Source organism: Tupaia chinensis, unplaced genomic scaffold (assembly GCF_000334495.1).
Source record: "Tupaia chinensis unplaced genomic scaffold, TupChi_1.0 Scaffold139733_1, whole genome shotgun sequence".
NCBI classification, from domain to species: domain Eukaryota; kingdom Metazoa; phylum Chordata; class Mammalia; order Scandentia; family Tupaiidae; genus Tupaia; species Tupaia belangeri.
The window spans coordinates 448,258-463,267 of NW_006199613.1; the positions used below are offsets into that span (position 1 = coordinate 448,258).

The following is a 15,010-nucleotide window of genomic DNA, read 5'->3' on the forward strand; positions in this document are numbered from 1 at the left end:
GTGGCAGGGTTGGCCGGGCTCTGCGTGCCAGGGCGGCCAACTCGAAGTTTTCGATCTTGTGTTTTCATTTCATTTGGTTTAGAAGTGGGCGGCTCTGCAAAGGAGGTTGTCCTGATTAGCCGCGTGGTAGCTCCCGAGGGGAAAGGTAAAGACAGTGGCCCCGGTGGGCAGCCGAAAGGTGCTCTTGCCACGAGACGGGGCTGGCCTTGGAGTGCAGGGACGGCCGAGAGGGCAGGAGGGGACAGGGGCGGCCACCTCGGAGGAAGGCCCAGAGCGGGGGCGGCTGGCAGAGGCCAGGAGAGCATCCCAGTGCTGACCTGTGTCACCGCAGGTATTTCCTCAGTCTCCCCACACTGGAGCCTGCCTCCCAGAGGCGTAGGGAGAACCGCCATGTTAACATCTGTGGAGCTGAGCCGGAGCCGGCCAGCAGGGTGCTCTGAGCATCGTGTCTACGGCCCGTCCCCACCCCGTCCCTGTCGGCCCGTGCTCTGGGCCCTCCTCGCCCAGCAAGCCCTGCCCTGAGGCTCTCCACGCAGCCTCCTCACCCTCCCGTCTGTAGCCATCACTGTCCCCTCTACACCCCCGAGACCTCTGGTCCCACCTCATCCTGGCCATCAGAGGAAGGGCTGAGGCATCGGCGGTGTGGGTGCTCCATGAGGGGCAGAAGGGAGAGTCCGAGACGGGGAGTCATGAGGACAGGAAGAGCCCAGGGGGAGTGCCCAGTCAGGCTCAGGCCGAGGCGACCACAGGTGAGGGCCTCAGGGCACGGGGTCTGGGTGCTGACCGCGGCCACCTGTTCACGGCTAACCCCTACTTGTGCTTGCTGGCTGGGGCACCCAGGGCTGGGCCCGAGCTGTCTCCACCATGCAGGGCAAGTTCGAGGGATTGGGCCAGATCCCGCAGGCCCCTGCCCTACCAGGTCTGCAGCTGGGCCCCACCATCCCCCTTTGGTGGGAGTCCCGGCGGGCTGGCCTGGGGGCTCTCCTGGCAGCTCGGGGGCTCCTCCGGCCAGGGCTCGGGGTTGGGCCTGAGACATGTGGGTGGGAGACGGCCTGCTATCGCCACAGCTGGGATGAGCAGTGTTTTCCCTAAACCCTGGACTCTGGCCTGGAGGTGGCACTGGGAGGGGACAGGTCTAACACGCTGGGGCTCGTGTCAGCTGGGGCTTCTTCCTGGCTGAAGGGTCCGCCTGGTCGGCAGAGGTGCAGCCTCACACGCCTCCCCGCCCTGTTCCACAGAAGAGCCCGGCTGTGGGGCGGAGGTCAGCTGGCCCTCCCGGTCAGGCTCCGTGTGGCTGACTGCAGGGACGCTGCATTGCTGTGGCTGGGCGCTTTGGTTGGCGAACAGCCGTGGGTTGGTGCGGCGTCCCCGCGCCGGCCTCGTGGACCCAGCTCAGTTTATTTATGCCCCCTACCATGGAGAGGCAGGAAGAGAAGGGCAGAGGAGCGTGCCCCGCAGGTCCCCATGCAGCAACCCTGCTGTCAGCCGCCTGGCGGACTCAGGCCCCAGGGCCACGGCACTGCCACTGCCCCCCACACCAACTTTCAGGGTGCCTGATGTGACACTGCCTCAGTCTCTCGAGGCTTTGTGTGCGACGTCTCCCGGCTGTCTCCTCGCGGGCAGGCATTGGGGGCCATTCTGGCGTGAAGTGGCCGCTGTCTCACCCGACTCAGTTTCCCTCCCTGCCACCCCACTGCTCCTGACCGCAGTCATCCTGGCCCGTAGGAGGGAACGAGGCACGGTGTGATCTGTCCCCACACGGGTCTTGTACCGCAGTGTCCTCTGTGGTGTGTGGCCCTGGCAGGGCAGGGGTGAAGGGACAGAGCACAGCCCTCTGTGACCTGGCAGAGTGCCCCATGCGCCCCTTCTCCAGGACGGGCGGCATCCCCCCGCCTCTCGCCTGTGCTCTGACTGCCCTGTGCTGTGTGGGGCTGTGGGGCGCAGCCTGCAGGTCTCTCTCAGGGCAGGAGCAGGACGCACGGGGAGCCTCTGCCCTTCCTGGGAGGGCCCAGGCCCCGAGCCGTGGTCCTCTCGGGGAGCAGCGCCACGGTCCGAGGAGGGGAGAGTGAGCGTGCCCTCCATGCCTGTGCCTTCCCTTGGACACCCACCTCTGACCCTCGGCCTTTCCCGCGTGGCCTGGACGTGGGGAAGTGGGTGCCTCGCCAGAGACTGCGCGGGTCGGGGCCCAGAGCTTCCCCTTAGAAAGCCTGATCACTGGTCCCCCAGCCTCGGGCTGAGCGGGGTTCGGGAGCCGTCAAAGCCCCGCTTGTGCTCGGTCCCACGTGCATGCATGCACACTCCATCCCAGGCTCCTGTGCCGTGGCTGCAGTTCTTAAGCAGCTGTGCTTTCCTGCACCGCGGTGACCTTCTGTGCATTTGCTTATGACCAAAGGGCACAGCTTCTCACTAGAGCGAGAAAGCACCCCCGGGGTTGTCACGCCCTAGTCCCTTTCCCTCCTCTTCCCTGTCCCGTCAGGGCTGTGGGCACGTACGCACGTGTGCTCAGAGCGTTTCCAAGCCACTGGGCTGGGACTTGAACTGTGCGGGCTGCGTGGGGTCCAGCGTCCCACGTGCAGTGCTAGCCACTGTGCCACAGGCAGCCATCAGGTGGGCTTCCCATGTTCCCGCACAGCTGGGAAGAATACCCTCTGGTGTGTGCCCTGGGCCCCAGGATGTTCCCAGAGGGGTCACCGGTTGTGTTTCCATGGAAACCACGTTCTGTGATAGGCAGAGCCAAGCTGCAGCTCATGGTTGCGGCAGGCCTCACCTCTTCTACAAGTTCCTGGGGGTGTTCTGTCCCTGGACCTGGCCTGCAGATCCATTCCAGGCTAATCTGGTTGGAGACAGATTGCACCCCACTGCTATTGAGATTTTATTTTATTTTATTTTATTATTTTTTGGAGAGGTTTTTGGTATAGGGCGCATGCGCTCGCCAGAAATACAGAGAGAGACAGAAAGCGAGAAGTCACCCCCAAGGGGGGATGGCCACACCGCAATCACTTCTCCTCCGTTCTGTTCTCGGGATCTTGGGTACGCACACCTGGCGTGAGTTTAATCCACCAGGTCTGGGACTCAAACTGTGGTTGACTACGTGGGAGTCCAGTGACATAGCCATTGTGCCAACTACTGGTCCAAGCTATCGAGATTTTAATCCATATGTCCCAGATCGCTGGCCAAGTCGGACATCTTCCCATACATTTACCAGTTGTTAGTAATCCTGCAAATCGTGCGCGTACCCTCGCTGTGTCTGCAGCTCTGCTCTCTCATCACCGTCATTACTTGGCTCTAAAATTCGTCGCGCGGATGATTCCCCTTCTCGCTGGCTCTGGTCTTGGTCAGAGGTCAAAGCCGGCTCTAGAGGGACGGTGTGCACCGGGGGTGCTGGCATGTCTTCTGACAGTGATACCATGAACAAGCCGCGCAGGTCCCGGGGACGCACGCCTGGGGCTCCGGGCCTCCTGGCTTTTCTAAAGCTTGGCCACTCCACGAGCCTTCGCTCCTGTGGGTTACCTTCGAGCTGCCCGGTAGTTTTCTCCCTCATCAGCTCTCCAGAGGCGGCCTGCTCCGTGAGGTCATCAGAGGGCCCGCGCAGAGGCCTGCTCCACGTGGTCATCGCAGGGCCCGGGTGGTGTTTGGGTGGCGGCCTGCTCCACATGGTCATTGGAGGGCCTGGATGGTGTTTGGGTGGTGGCCGTTTTGGTGGTTGGGCCATCCTCTCTGCAGCCATGGCAGTCCTTCCTGCATGCCCGTCTTCTCCTGTCTGGGCACCTCCCAGCATCTCCGCAGCGCTCCTCCTGTGGCCCTGGAGGTGTCGGCGCACCCCTAAGCGCCCTTTGCCGAGAGGCCAACTGGCAGGCGAGCAGCTGGATCTGGTCGCAGGAGTCCTGCTCCCCACCCGCTGCCGCGTGGCTGCTCCCACACCGAAGGCCCCGGGGCTGCGCGGCACACCAGCCACATCTCATTTGCACAGAAGTGACCAGTCTCAGGGGGTGGGCTCTGAGTGCAGCCGCAGGGAGGTGGCGACAGGGACCAGGAGGGTGAGATTACGTGCAGGACTGAACGCTGAGCTGTGGGCTTCCAGGCAGCGCCGGCAGCCCAGGGAAAGTCTGAACCTGTCGGGAGAGGGATGAAGCAGGGGCCTGCCTGCCCAGACTTCACCAGTCACCGCTAACAGGCCAAGAACATTCTCCCGCTTATTCTTTTATTGATTTATTTACTTTTTTTTTTTTTTTTGCCATAGGGCATGTGTGCTCACTGGAGAGAGACAGCTATGGAGAGGGAAAGTGAGAACCCACCTTCAGAGGGGGTGGTCACACTGCAATCCCTTCTCCATTCTCCTCCTGGGATTTTGAGCATGCACATGTGCCCAGCATGATTATCAAACTCCAGGTCCAGGACTCGAACAGTAGTCAGCCATGTGGGAGTCCAGCACCTTACCCACCACACTACCTGCTGGCCCCAAAAGAACCTTGAAAAGATGCCGGGATTAGGCTTCCTTGGGAGGAGTGCCAGGAGGCCCGGACGCAGGGTGAGCTCGAGTAGGATAGCAGCATCGCTCTGTCTAGGTCAGGCTTCTTTCTGTTCTCCCTGTCCTCCTTCCTTGGGAAATTCCAGGCTGGTTAGCTCACGTCCTGGACCTGAGCCGGCCCAGAGCATGGTTTAAATCACTGTGCTCCCGGTGACTGCACAGGGACATCTTAAAAGGATAAATCTATTTGTTTTACACTGAGATAATGGAAGAGCGCTCCCAGCCACTCCAGGATCCCTGCCTGCCAAGCTGGTTTTCATAGCATATTTTTACAGTTGGTTTCTCTTCTCTGAAAGGGAAACTGAAAAACCAACAAACAACGAAGCCCTTAGCAGCGCTCGTGCCAACAGCGATGGAGGCCGACGGCGTCCTCGCAGACCGGTGCCAGGCTGGGCAGGCTGATGACTTCCTAGGCGTGGGAATGAAGATCCCGAATTCCGAGTCCTGGGAGACATCCGTTTCCAGGCTGTGCTGAGCAGGGAGTGAGAAGCCGCTTCCGTGACTGCTCGGTGACCTCATGCCTGAGCCCATGTCCCACACCTCCTCTGGCAGGAGTCCTTGTTTCAAAGGCCCAGCCTCTGCCTCGTGCACAGAAGTCCCTTCCTATTTTTAAGCGAGCCCCAGACTACCTCGGTTTTAGATTCTTGAACCTTACGCTCTGCAGGGAAGGGCAGAGAGGAGAGGTGGGGAACAGAGGGAGGGCAGAGACGGACGTGGGAGCACACAGGGAGGCAGGCTGCCCGGAAGGGCTGTGCAGAGCCGCTATGGCAGTGACGGCCGGCTCCAGTCGCTCGAAGACCTTGCCAGCACTTGTGGGGCTCTGGGTTTAACAGTGCCCGGCCCCGGGCCACAGGCAGGCCTCCTTCTTGACTCCCCTTGGGCTCCTTGCGTCCGGGACTGCCGGCCCCGGGCTCATGGCCGGGCTGCCACCTTGCCCACTGCGCGTGGCTGACCACGTGGCCTCCCTCACAGCCCAGCAGGTGGCCTCACCTCTCCTAGGCTGCGGACCTGCGCATGCCGGAGCCCTTGCCGTGGAGACGGACAGGCCGGGCTGACCCGGAGGACTGGCCCTGCGGGGACAGAGGTGGGTTGCTGGAGGCCTGGATGCGCTGTGTGCGGCCCTCCAGGCAGTGGACGGCCCTGCCTGGCTGGCTGCTGCCCCGCAGTCACCTCCAGGTCAGGGCCGGCCCCCTGAGGCCTGCTGACCAGCTCCTTCGCGCCTTGCGCTGCGGCCTGCTCCTGGGTTGCTCTTTCCTGGGTTCCCTTCTCACCCGAACGTCTGACTGCTCTGAACGCATGAGCCAGACCCTCGGATCGCGGTGACGCTTTCGGGAGTGTTCCCCGTGAAACTGCAGCTCGGTTGCTCAGCAGACAACTTTTTTAAAAACCAAAGTTGATAAACACAGGGAAGCTGAGGACAGGCCTCCCAAGCCATCCAGGAGCTGGCCTGAGAGCGTGCGCTAGCGCCTAGCCGGTTGCACGAGGGGAGAATGTGGCCAGAGGTAGCCACAGAGCACCCATGGCCAGCTGTGGGTGAGTGGGTACGGAGCAGAGCCGGCCGGGGCTGATGGCGCTCACTGCTGAGGGGTGGCCAGCTGGGCCGTGAGGCTGGGACTCCTGCGGAATGCCGTCCTCCCTTCTCCATCGCTGCTGGACAGGGCTTCGCGTTTTGCAAGCGGGTGAAACCGCGCTGGTTACCAGCAGCCCGGGCGTCTCGGAGCATGTGGGTGGTCGAGCTGCCCTGGCTGCCAGTGAGGGCTCCACTCGGCCCGGAGACTGGGCATGGACCTGGCATCCCCAGAGTGGCCTTCTCTGCCGTTTCCCTGTGTTTTCCTGTGATCAGCCTCCCTGTGGCCCCACGAAGGTGCGGGTTTGATAGAGCGCCTCACCCCTCCCACCAACATAGGTAGACCTGTGGCTGCAGGCGTGGCTGCTCCACTGTGGCCGCCGGGGGCTCCTCAGCATTGACTAGGGGAGCCTTGCCCCCAGGGAGCCCCTTCTATGACCCCCAGACTTCCCGAGACCTCCGCCCCCAGAGGGTGTGGGGGCGGGCACACGGGAACAGTGGTCTGCTGAGTGCCGTCCCGGAGTGCTCTGAGCTGTGAGCCCGGCCCCCGGGCAGGGACACTGCCTGCTCAGATGAGGTGACGTGCCATGCGGGCAGTCAGGGCCCGTCTGGACTCGGCACCGGCTATGTGACCCGCGGCCAGTGCTCCTAGTCAGGGCACGAGACCCGGCAGTCCACAGACCCGCTGCAGCGCACGGCCAGACGCGGTAGCCTCTGTATTCAAAGCCACATCCCAAAACCCGAGATGTAGTTGCTCAAATTTTCACTTTCAACTTGTCAAGACCAGTGATTTCGAAAGACGTGGGAGACTGCGGACGAGACTGACAGGGGCCACAGCCCCTTCTAGAAACACAGGACGCTGCGTGACTCTGCGTCCCCGGGCCCTCGGGACATGCTTCTCCAATAGACCCCACGAAACCCCCAGGGGAGGAAGCCCTGCTTAGGACAGTAATTCCCTCCTCCATGTGACAGATCAGGTGGCCACAGGGGGCAGAGGGCGCCACACTTGAGTGGGAAGATCAGAACCCCAGGCGGTCCGCGTGGGCCTTTCCCGTGTCACGGTCCAGTCCCCCCACCTCTCCCACCCAGGGGTGACTGGATAGCCACGGAAGGAGGGTCTGGCTGCTGCTCTGCCCTCCCTGAGAGTGGGGGTAGTAGCCCTGCCTCTGGTGTCCCTTCCCCTGAGAGTCCTTGCAGGGTTCCAGCCCCGGGAATCGTATCAGGGCCCGCTTCCTGAGAGGGTTTCCTGAAGAGAAGGGGGCCTCGGCCTCCAGGCCCCTAAGCCTGAAGAGGCCGATCTGATTTTTAGGGGAAGAAAAAAATCTTTTTGTTTTTTAAACTCATCTTAAGCTCACTGACAGGAGCCCTGTCTAGACTAACAAGGCAGAGGAACAGAGACATGCAAGCACAAGTGTTCTAGCCCCGGAAGAGCCTCCGAAGAGGAGCACAGGGGCTGGGACCGGGCCTCGCACAGCTTCTTAGCCGTGCATTTGGAGGGAAGTGGTTCGCCCAGGAGAAGGACTTTGCATTTCTAGGGCAGGGGATCCTGGAAAGGGACCTACGGGAGCATAGCAGGTGGCGTGGGCTGGCGGGGAGTGCCGGTGCGTCCCCGGGCTGAGGAGGGTCTGGGCTGGGCTGGCGGCCAGTGCTGTGTGCGTCGTGTCCCCAGTGGACCCTCAGTCTCCGGGAGCTTCGTGAGTAGGTCAGGGTCAAACAGTCGCTCCAGTCCCTCCTGAGCAGATGTGGCCCATGGCCCTGAAGCGCAGCCCCGTGGCCTCCGTTCTCCCCGGTTACCCAGTGCCCTGTGCCGTGAGCGGCAGGAAGGCTGGCAGGGGTGCCCGGTGGTCAACTCAGTTCTGTGTGAGCCACCCTGAGGAGCCGCTGGGACGGCCCTCTCTAGACACACAGCTCTGGGTCAAAGCTCCGGTTTGTACCTCGCTCCCCAGGGCCGCAGACGAGTCACTGCACTTCGGTGGCCCAGTGTCCCCGTCTGAGGGGGGAGCACGGCTGACCGGGAGGGTACAGAGCTCGTGCACTAGGCACCTGGGCTGGGACGGTGCTCGTCCAGTGTCACCCACTCCCTGGCCTCCCCTCGGGATGCCAGGTACCTTGGGCCGTCATGGCAGAGCAGTGTTCTGCAAGCTCGGTAGCCAGGCTGAGTCCTGCTACATGCCTGAGAGCTGGCCACAGGGAGCACGGCACACACGCAGCCAGCCTCCTGCTGCCAAGGGTGCAGTCCCAGAGCTGGGGGCCAGGGGCGCGGGTGCCGAGCAGGGCCAGCCCCCTTCTCCCTCTGAGGCAGCCCCTCCTCCCGTTCTCCAGCCAGGCTTGACCGTGCAGGCCTGTGGGCGGTGCAGCCACTGCCCGCCCTCCCTGCCCGCCTGGCTGCCTGCCCAGACCGGCCGCCATGCAAGGGTTAAGGTGGAGGGAGGGGCCGCTGACGTCGCTCAGACTGGTGGTTCCCGAGGAGGCCGTGGCCACAGCGCCTCAGACAGCTGGAGGTGGCAGCAGGAGCCACCTTGCTGTGTCCCCGCCTGCCACTGCCCACCAGGATGCCCAGCCGCTGGCCCCCGCTGGTGCTCGCGTCCCTGCAGCTCCTCGCTGCTTGGTCCCTGCCCCGAGGTACTGGGAGGGGACGGGGTCAGAGGGGTGGGCGGGCGGCACGGGCACGCTGCCCTCCGAGAGAACCCACTTCCCTGCCAGCTCAGCTCTGGCTGAACTTAGCGGAGCTGCTTTCGAGGGGAGCCTTGCTGGGAGTTCACCAGCTGGAGCCCGGGTCCAGCCCTCGGAACGAAAGCCTTTTCCCTGGAAAGTGCTTCCCGGGGACGGCAGGGAGGAGCAGACAGGGCTGGCTGGTCAGGACTGTCACTTGGGGATCCCAGTCCCAAGCTCTGAACCGCCCTGGACATGCCCTCTGCGGCACCCAGGAGCCTAGAAAGCGGGTGAAGTCTCGTCCAGGCTGTGCCCCTTCCTCAGGGCTCTGCTTCTTGGGCTCCCGGGGCACTTCTTTTCTTTTCTTTTTTTTTGGGAGAGGTTTTTGCTATAGGGCGTGTGCGCTCGCCAGACAGACAGAGACAGAGAGACAGAAAGCAAGAAATCACCCCCCAGGGGGATGACCACGCCACAATCCCTTCTCCTCCATTCTCCTCTCGGGATCTTGGGCACGTACGCACACACGCCCGGTGTGAGTTTAAGCCACTGGGTCTGGGATGTGAACCACGGTCGACTACGTAGGAGTCCAACGATATAGCCATTACGCTAACTGCTGGTCCCCCAGGGCACTTCTGAGCCAGAGCCCCGGACAAGTGGGCTTCCAGGGCCCATGAGACGGGATGCACCCCAGAGCCCCTGGGACCTGTGGAGCCCGGGCAGGAGGACAGCTGCTGGTGGGCAGGAAAGGGGCCTGGTGGGGGGTCTGGGGAGAACCTGGGGGGCTCAGATGTGACCATGAGACGAGCACCCTCCAGCTGCATGCATGGCTGCAGTGCTGAGAGTGAAATGGGGCAACTGGACGGCAGGAGGCTGACGGCGTCACTACTGCCTTGACCCCCGGCTGGCACCGCCGTCTGGTCTACCTGGCCAGGCCCGCCTTCCTTGGTGGCTACAGACGGAGACCGGGTGCTGGGCGGTCCGGGCAGTATGAAGAGGGATGGGGCAGACAGGGAGGGCAGCCCGGCGGGCACCAGCGCCCAGTGGCCTTGCACTGAGACCATCCTGCCCGGAGCGTGGTCCCGAGACCGGCAGGCACCTGGCTCTCGGCAGAGCGGGCTCCGCCGTGGTCGTGGCTCCGTGCCCACTTCACCTGACGTGGAAAAAAACCACAGAGCCGAAAGCAAAGCTCGAGCTGCCCCTTCCTTCCAGCCCAGGGCCTGGTACGCTGAGGCTCCTGCCCTGAGGCCCGCTCCACCTTTGCCCATGAGCAGCCAGGTTGGGAACAGCTTCTCTCTCACCAGGCCTACTCGGCTGCGCACGCCTGCTGAGGGCCGGGGTGCAGGGGAAACTACATGGGCCGCTCCCTGCTGGGACGGGGCCCGGCCCTGCCGAGAGCTTGGAAGCAGGTTTCCAGGAGCAGCGAGGAAGCGTAAACAGTGGTGGGATGCCAGGCAGCTGCGCTCATCATCCGCACGTGACATGCCGGAGCGTGGGAGCCACACCCGAGGCCCAGCAGCAGGGGCGTGACCACACGCGGGGAGCCCCGTCAGCCCTGCCTGGGAGGGAAACCTCGTGTGAGAACTGCTCCGGCATGGGACCTCGGCAGACACCCGTGCCTGCCTGCCACAGCCGCCGTGGGGGACGGCAGTGGCTGGGGGGGGGGGCCGGGGGGCCCCGCCCAGAGCCGCCGTGGGGGACGGCAGTGGCTGGGAAGGTGACCTGAGGTGCAGCCGCCGGGGGCAGAGCCGGGACGTGTGGATTCCGAGGAGGGCGGTGACGCTGCACCTTTGTGGCAGGAGGGACATGGGGACTGTGGAGAGGGCGTTCCCCAGGGCCTTGTGGATTTCGGAGCTGAGAGTGACTTTAGAGACTGGCTTAGCTCGAGGCCCCAGTGTCAGGACAAGGAGCTGCACCCGGCATGTGGTGGACGTTGGGGCCGCCCCGCCCTGAGTCCCAGGCCCCCGCACCTACCCTCTCGCTGCTCTGCGGGGAGCTGGGTGCACGGGCTCCCTCGATCGAGCGGCCGCTCACTGCGTGTACCGATCGCGGGGGTGGGGTGGGGCACTCGATGTCCACAGCAGCACCGTCCCCGCAGGCAGTCCCCCGCGCCATCGGTCTGCGCACGGCACGGCGCTGTTGACACTCGGGGACGCGCAGAGGAGCCTTGCCCACCTCAGGCTGAGTGAGGGTGCGTCTGCGTCCGGGTGGAGGGGCAGCAGGGCTGTCGCAGGCTCAGGAGGTCAGTTCGGCGGAAACAGGTTCCCCTGGGGATGATGAGCCGGTCCTGGGGAGCCGTCAGCTGTGCGCAGCCTGGGGTTCCCGGGCCACTGCACTGGCACCGAGACGGTGGGGGCCGTTTCTGCGACATGGAGGCGGCCCAGGCGGCAGGCGGAGCGCTGTGAACGACTGAGTTCGGGGCCCAGGTGAGCCCGTCCCCCGCCAACCTGCACTCGCGTGTGTAGTGTGTGGACGCGGGCTGCCGTGCACCTCACTGGGGCGGGCTCAGGAGGCATGTGGGGCAGGGACGCCCCCGAGAGCCTGTGTCGGGCACGACTGCTCCTGTGGCCAGGGAGACCACGGAGCCGAGGCCTGCAGACGTGGCTCGAACTCAGTGCTGCAGGCAGACTAGGTCTCTGGGGGCCGGACACCCCCTTCCCAGCCCCTGTGTTCGACCCCACCAGGGGACCCGAAGGGACTAGCCCCCAAGTCCGTCACCTCCACTCCTCAGACGGCAGGGAGGGGGGGAGGGTGGACGAGTGCCAAGTCTGCTGCCAGGATGCCTGGTGAGAGGGCTTTTTTTTTTTCTTTTGAGAGATTTTTGCTGTAGGACACGTGCACTAACCAGAGACAGACAGAGATAGAGAGACAGAAAGCGAGAGATCACCCCACGGGGGTGGCCACGCCCTAGTTCCCTCTCTTCCGTTCTCCTCTCGGGATTTGGGCACGCACCCACACATGCCTGGCGGGAGTTTTAAGCTGCCAGGCCGGAGACTTGAAGCACGGTCGACTACGTGGGAGTCCAGCGACGGAACATTCACCTGCTGGGCCCCAGGAGCGTAAGGTGGTTACTTTCTTCTGTGAGCAGAAGAGGCAGAGCCAGCACAAGGGGAAGCGCGGGAGAGAGGAGAGAGGGCCCCGCAGGGTCCCAGCGTGGCAGCCCGGCCAGCCCGCGTCACAGGCACAGGGCGGTGAGGCGTGAGCCCAGACCCTGGGGCACCGGAGGCCGCTCCACCCCGGCCTAGCGGGTTTGCAGCAGCATCCGCGCCCAAAGGCCCCGGTCGTCCAACACGTGCTTGCAGCCGTGTTTCGAGCCAGTAGGCCACCTCTCTCTGGGAACTCTAACTTCCGGCCAGAGTTTTACTCTCCCGAAAGCCTTCAAGTGGGAGCTCTCCATGGAAGCAGGGCGGGGGGTTCTGCTCGGGGCAGTAAGCGGCGGCGGGCTCAGAAGGGCAGGCACCCTCTGACGTGCAGGTCCCGGGACCCCGGACGTCGCGGGCGGGCCTCAGAGTGCTGTGGTACCGGCCGGTGGGCTTGCCGTGTCTACACCTGGTTACGCTGGCTGGCCATGAGTGGCCGGCGCCGTGGTGCGTGGGGCCTGGTAACTGACCTAGTAACTGCCCTGGACATGCAGCACACGGTGGGGCCTCTCTGAGAGGCTTCCCTCCCGTCACCTGAGGGACAGAGTCCCACGCTCGGCCACCAGACCCTGAGGAGCTTGTGGGAGGCCGGTACTGCCCTGCTTCCCACGCCCTGCCTCAGCCCTGCTGCCCCCCGGGCCAGCGCAGTCACTGTCCACACAGAAGGCAGCGGGGCAGCACTGGCTGGGCTGTGGGATTTGCTGAGCATCTGGGTTTTGAACCCAGATAGTCCGGCTCTGCGGGGCCTGGCCCAGCACACCGCTGCCTCACGCCGGGAAGCACAGGTGCATGGTGGCAGCAGCGTGCTGGGCAGTCACGTGTGGCCACGATGCTAGTGAGAGGCCTGGGCGTCCCTTGCACTCTAGGACCCAGGTCAGTGAGGTCATGCCCCATTCTGCAGAGGGACAGGGCGTGGGGATAGGACAGCGACATGGGACCAAAGGAGCTGCTGCCCACGGAGACAGATGCCAGGCCTCTCCAGCCACCCCTGGGATGGCAGTCCACAGCGTCTTGTGTCTCACCCTATTAGACACAGGAGCGAGGAGTTCTGTTCTGTGGTCAGCCTCCGGTCCCTCACAGTCTGCCTGCCGGGGGACAGACCAACTTTGAGACGAGCTCAGGCCTGGCCCTGCCGCCCTCGCGCACAGTCCTTCGTGGGCTTCTCCATCACGGTCATTCCACGTGAACGCCTCAGTCGTGGGATTGCTGAGTAGGGGCGGTGTCACCTCCTCCTCCCTCTGTCGTGACCGGCTGATGGGTGTCACAGGCCCGGGTGCCCCAGCAGTACTGGCATGGCCCTAACCAGTCCACCTCAGCCTCCAGAGAGGGCCTGTCCTGAGGTTCATCCCCACAGAGAGGGTGGCGAGGGCAGTGCCCGTTGGCTGAACTGCACACAACCACCTCTCTCCCGGTGCCTTGGGGTCGGGCCAAGGCCTGCACCGTGCAGCCTTGCCTGCCCTCCTGGGGTCCCGGCTGTCTCCCAGTCGGCTGGTGCTTTGGCAGCAGCCGGGGTCCCTTAGAGTCTGGCTGGGTGGGGTGGAGATGGGGAACCCAGCACCTGGGCTGGGAGAGCCAGTCCCCAGGGTCTCCGCATGCAGGGCCGTGGCCAGTGTGCTGGGGGCTGCTGGGTGGAGGGAGGTTGGCCCCGTTTGCTTCAAATCAAGTGAACCGTCTGAGGCTCTAAGAAACTAAGTGCAGGGTTTTTCGAACCTGTTTCTACTTCTGTTTACTGCGTGGGAGGGACTCTTCCGAAGGTGACCAGTTAGCCTGGGGTCCCCACTCGGTGCTCACCGGGGGAGTGCAGGACAGCAGACACATCCTAGAGCAGCTGCCCGAGCTTAGCGTGAGGCAGTGACATCTGCTCCCATGTTCCCACACCCTGGGTGCGCTGGCACAAAGCAGAGAGCCATCCCAGGTGTGGGTGAGGAGTCTCCATGGCAGGACTTCTTGATCTGGCCTCTGCCTCCAGGGGTCGACTGCTTGCAAGTGGCGCCCTGCTTCCCTCCAAGCTGCTCCGGGTCGGCCTGCTGGCAGGACGATGGCGAAAAACGGGGCGCTCCCACTCCGCAGTGGCTGGAAAGTCCACGAGAGGTTCCCTTGTCTGCCCTTCCTCCCTACTCACGTATGAGGGCACGTGTGCCTGCTGGGGAGAGACGGGGTGTGGGAAGGCACCACCCATGGGACTGTCACGCAGAAGTCCCCTCTCGTCCTCCCTCGGCTCAGGACTCCGAGCACGCACGCACAAGCCCGGCATGTTTACCAAGCTGGTGCGTTTGGGACTGGTACCGTGCTGTCGGCCATGTGGCTCCGGCTACCCTAACCATCACCCCAAGGACTGGCCCTGCCAGGGAGGCTCCTCCCGTCAGCCTGTCACGGGCACCTTGGGAATTGCACCTTCGGGGTTACCCAGCGGTCTCCCCCGAGCGTCCGGGGCGCAGGGATGTTTGAAGGTGTGGTGACACGATGCATGACAAAACCCCCAGAGGCATTCGAACCTCGAGAGGGCCTGTGGCCCAGCTTGGCGTTCCCAGGCTGGACGTCACGTCCCCCCTGGGGGACACTGAGCGGAAGTTCTCTGGACGCAGTGATGCGACGTTGGTGAGGCGGAGCTCTGCGAAGCTGCGCTGCTCACCCGCGTTTGCACCGGTGTGAAGGTGACGCTCCTGTAAAAGCCAGATCTGCTGGGTCTGGGGAGCCGGCCTCAGGGCCAGCGGCCGCTTCTGCCACACGAGTTTGCGCCCCGACCCGAGGCTGAGAGCTACGCGCCGGCGTCTTTAGATGCTCCGCCGCAAATGAAGGGGGCGGGGGCACAGCTCCGTGTCCGCGTGTCTGGGAGAGGAGAACATGGGAGGGAAGGACAGACAGCCACTCGGCTCTGGGGGCGCCGCGGACACTGGGGCTGGCGGGCCGTGGTGCGTGCAGGGCCCGGCCAGGGTTCCCGGGGAAGGCCCCGTGCCACGCCGTCCCACTCGCTGCACGATTGACCTGCTTTACGCGTGGTCTTCGTGCAAAGCCTTTAGAGGTGAGGACGGGCGAGGACGGGCGAGGACGGGCGAGGATGGGCGAGGACGGGCGAGGACGGGCGAGGATGGGCGAGGACGGGCGAGGCGGCAGGAGAGGCGCGCG

The 15,010-nt window shown here is 64.1% G+C and overlaps 1 protein-coding gene across 2 annotated transcripts in view; it reads left to right on the forward strand.

Moving 5' to 3' along the window:
• PAMR1 (peptidase domain containing associated with muscle regeneration 1) overlaps positions 1–15,010 on the forward strand; it is a 71,846-nt gene that overhangs the window by 16,331 nt on the left and 40,505 nt on the right. The window contains exon 1 of one of the 2 annotated variants that reach the window (XM_006162088.3): positions 8,554–8,717. The exons of the other annotated variant lie outside the window; for it this stretch is intronic. Within the exon in view, the coding sequence (XP_006162150.1) occupies positions 8,648–8,717 (70 nt within the window). The 5' untranslated portion in view covers positions 8,554–8,647. Of the gene's footprint in view, positions 1–8,553; positions 8,718–15,010 lie in introns of those variants that run through there. 2 annotated transcript variants of the gene reach the window in all.